Source organism: Asparagus officinalis, chromosome 6 (assembly GCF_001876935.1).
Source record: "Asparagus officinalis chromosome 6, Aspof.V1, whole genome shotgun sequence".
NCBI lineage: Eukaryota > Viridiplantae > Streptophyta > Magnoliopsida > Asparagales > Asparagaceae > Asparagus > Asparagus officinalis.
The window spans coordinates 5,849,140-5,853,070 of NC_033799.1; the positions used below are offsets into that span (position 1 = coordinate 5,849,140).

At 41.4% G+C, this 3,931-nt stretch overlaps 1 protein-coding gene across 1 annotated transcript; it reads left to right on the top strand.

The window, feature by feature from the left end:
* On the top strand, positions 487–3,522 carry LOC109845665 (40S ribosomal protein SA-like). The gene is made up of 4 exons (XM_020414936.1): positions 487–504; positions 591–866; positions 981–1,179; positions 3,028–3,522. Exons 1-4 carry the CDS (start codon positions 487–489, stop codon positions 3,165–3,167), a joined length of 633 nt encoding a protein of 210 aa, XP_020270525.1. The 3' UTR covers positions 3,168–3,522.

Genomic DNA, 3,931 nt, shown 5'->3' on the forward strand with positions numbered 1-3,931 from the left:
CTAGAGATTCTCCCCTCGTCGGATCCGGCCATGGCGACGAAAGTCCTCTCGCAGAGGGAGCAGGACATCCAGATGCTCCTCGCCTCCGAAGCCCATCTCGGCACCAAGAACTGCGACTTCCAGATGGAGCGCTACGTCTACAAGAGGCGAACCGACGGTACCCCGAACCCTAACCAACCCTGAGATTTTAAATCCCCCCCTCTCTCTTCTCCTGTTTATTTTCGATGTTTGATCTATTAGGAATCTACATCATCAACCTCGGCAAAACTTGGGAGAAGCTTCAGCTGGCCGCTAGGGTTATCGTCGCGATCGAGAACCCGCGGGATATCATAGTCCAGTCCGCCAGGCCCTACGGCCAGAGGGCTGTTTTGAAGTTCGCGCAGTACACGGGGGCCCAGGCGGCACACGCCGGACCTTTCACCAATCAGACTGCAAGCGTCGTTCAGCGAGCTCGCCTCTGATGCTCAAGCCTGACCCAGACGTGAGATGCTGGATGAAACTTTTGTGCGTGTATAATCGTTGGAAGCGGCTGAGGGCGATATGGTAATAGTCAGTGTGATGAGATGATCCATAATAGAACTGGATGAAAGAATAGGATTCGTGTAACCAACCCGAAGTTGTTGTTGTTGCGTTTGCCTGACTGTGTTTTTGTGTTGAATTGTCTCCAGCCAATCAAGGAATCTGCGCTCGGAAACATCCCGACCATTGCCTTCTGCGACACCGATTCGCCGATGAGGTACGTCGACATCGGCATCCCTGCCAATAACAAGGGGAAGCACAGTATCGGTTGCCTCTTTTGGTTGCTCGCTAGGATGGTTCTCCAGATGCGTGGGACTATTGCCCCTGGGCACAAATGGGATGTGATGGTAAAACCAAAAAAAGACACCTTGAACTGATATCTTTCGTAGATTGCTGGTTGTTTGTTTCTGAGCTATGAATCTTTGTATCTGCCAAGTCACGTAGTTTTGTGCAATACGTAGGTCGACCTATTCTTTTACAGAGATCCTGAGGAGGCGGCGAAGGAGCAGGAAGAAGAGGCGCCGGTGACCACAGAGTTTGCTTTGGGAGCACCTGACTATGTGGCAGCACCGAATGACCAGTGGGCTGACTGGGGAGCCGACATGGGGTCTGCACAACCGGTACCTGCTGGGCCTGTAGATAACTGGACAGCTGATCAAGGTCAATGTTTCTTTACTTTTTTTTTTGTTTCTGAATAGATCCCCTTTTCCTACCAGTTGTTCATGATATAGCTGCACTACAGCTAGAATATACCATTATAAGTGCTTCTACATGCCTTTCTATTTCGTGAAATCAATAATCCATTGATTGATGGATTTCACTAAATGTTTACTTCTTATTCTCTGTTTGATGCAAAATTGATGCATTTACAAGGCTCCCACGTGTGACCATCGGGTGCATTCCTCATCAATACTGCTTTAACTTTTTATAGTTGTCCTTTAACTTGTTTATTACGTGAAGTTCTTTTATTTGAGCGATAGACTAGCTTACAGGGTTTATTAATTATTAGCAATGAAATATTTGCGCTGCTCACCCATTTCTTTTGCCCAAAATACATGCAAGGGTCCTTCACAGCTGTAAGCACAATGTGGGCATGCATATATAACTTTAAGTAGCTTGCACTGATCAGTAATGTCTAACTAGGATGAAGTGAAGTAAGAGATGTTGTAGGAATTAGACATTGGCACAAGCATCATGTTAAATGCGTTTATAAAAAAGTTTAGGATCCCTGCTAAATTGGATGACGGTCTTTTCTGTTAATGTTGATGAGCGTGTTATTGGTCTTTCGTATCAAAAAAGTTTCTGATTTTAGTTGGAACTTTCCTATGTAATTTTAGATAGTTCATGTTTCAATATTTTTTTCAGATAAACTGATGAACTCATGAATCCTTCAGTTTTTTTTAGTTAAATTATATGAATCCTTCAGTTTGTTCCATTAAGCATGTAGATAATGATATTCATTTCCAAATGCTTCTTGGACCTGTAGACTCTATCTGGTTCATTATTCAGGAAATTAAATCCCAAAGAGGGTCCTCTCTCTCTCTCTCTCTCTCTCTCTCTCTCTCTCTCTATCTATCTATCTATCTATTTATCTATCTATCTACATATACACACACGAACGCACGCACACACGCATACAAGAAAGGAGATCATGACATGTGTCCCACTTAGAGGTGCTAAACCATATCCGTATTCGAGGAAATGTCCATTACGGCATTACCGTATCTGTTAGGGTACAAATATGATTACTCAAATCTATAACCGATAGGATATAGTTACGTATATGGTTATATAGTGAAATATACATATATGTATCCTAAGTATCTGAATACATATTAGTCATACTGTTACGATAGTTTTAATCGTTAGATTTTGGTTTTGAGGTTAATCTTGATGATCAGGATGACTAAAATTAGCTTTTCAGATATAAGGAACATATTAATGAACTTTTTTTGTATCACACGAACTATATTTTTTCAGTACTGTCCAGTTTTCTCATATCCGTTTTGTAGACGCATGCATATCCGCTGATATATTTGCATATATATCCGTATCTGTATCCGATTTTAGTGAATATGGATATGAATTTTTCTTACCGAGATGTATCTGTATCCATATCCAAGATGGGTAAGCGGACATGGATATGGTAAGTATCATTTCCGAGCTGTATCCAGACCATATGCACCTTTAGTCCCACTACCAATTCTAAATTATTACGATCGGTATACAATAATATCAGTGCAAACATGAATACTGCATCTGTACAATCACCTTCTGTATCAGTGCAAATACCATATTGTATCAATATTATCACCGAGTTTGAAATCTGTGCTGTGACATTTGTCTTGATCTTCTTCCTTTCTATATGGTTTTTCTGTGCAAGGTGATTTATCAGATTTCCCGCGATTACTCATGTAGGGGAATAACCTATAGCTCGAATTCAATCCATTTTAATTCTGCTAATGTGAATTGATTACTCGTCTTTGACGAATGCTTTATTGTGAACAGTTGCAGTTGCTAGCGATGGCTGGCCTGCTGCAGCTCCTCCGCCAGTGGAGGAAGATGCTCCTGTTGCTCCATCAGGTTGGGAAGCTGCTGCTCCTGTAATTGATGCTGCCCCACCACCAGCAGCTACAGGCTGGGACTAAGCTTTATTGCAAGTATCAAGAAGCAAAAGCTCGCAGAGCTCAGAGATGTTCTCAGAAGGCCTTTGTTATGATATTGAAATCTTCATCGGAACTAGTTATATATGTGGGCTTATAGGGCTTATAGTTTGTTTACCCGTTTTCTTTTACTTTGATGAGTTTTTGTCAGAAACTCCCTTTGCAGTCTAAATCAGGAGCGACTCACTACAAAGAGATGTTCGCAGAGCTCTCTTTGTTGTTGCTATAGATCTTGAACTTATCTTTATGGAAACTAAATATATGTGTGTGGATTGTCCAAGAGATGTTACTTGGCCGTGGCTTATCCTTTATCTATTTGGTCACGTTCCCATTGATCCCATAATTGCAGAGTGCTCTGATTTCTTTGTGCTTCAAGTTTATCTTGTCAGAGTTGTATGTATGGAATAATGTTTTTCAAACCGGTCACAGACTCGCAGTCTGTTGAAATAAGCTTAAAAAATTCATATGTCGAACTAGCGGTGACGAGCTCTTATCAGCAGAAACGAGTTCTTGTCAACATTCGGCGATATAACAGTTGTAAGGGTGTGGATACAGTTTTACCAGATACTCAACAACCGCATCCAGTCATATGAATTCATGCACTGTGTTACAGTAATGTGCTAATATTAACACTTCTGACTGATCTATTTTGTCCTACAATGGAAACTTTTATGTCGCGACGGAAGATCAGACGAGCAATTCAAAATTTTGTCGCCTTTTGACAATAGCATAATTTCATCAGTTATGCA

Coding starts and splice junctions, on each gene's coding strand:
- LOC109845665 (XM_020414936.1), top strand. Junction 867..980: donor GGCACAAATGGGATGTGATG/GTAAAACCAAAA, acceptor TGCAATACGTAG/GTCGACCTATTCTTTTACAG. Junction 1,180..3,027: donor TAACTGGACAGCTGATCAAG/GTCAATGTTTCT, acceptor TATTGTGAACAG/TTGCAGTTGCTAGCGATGGC.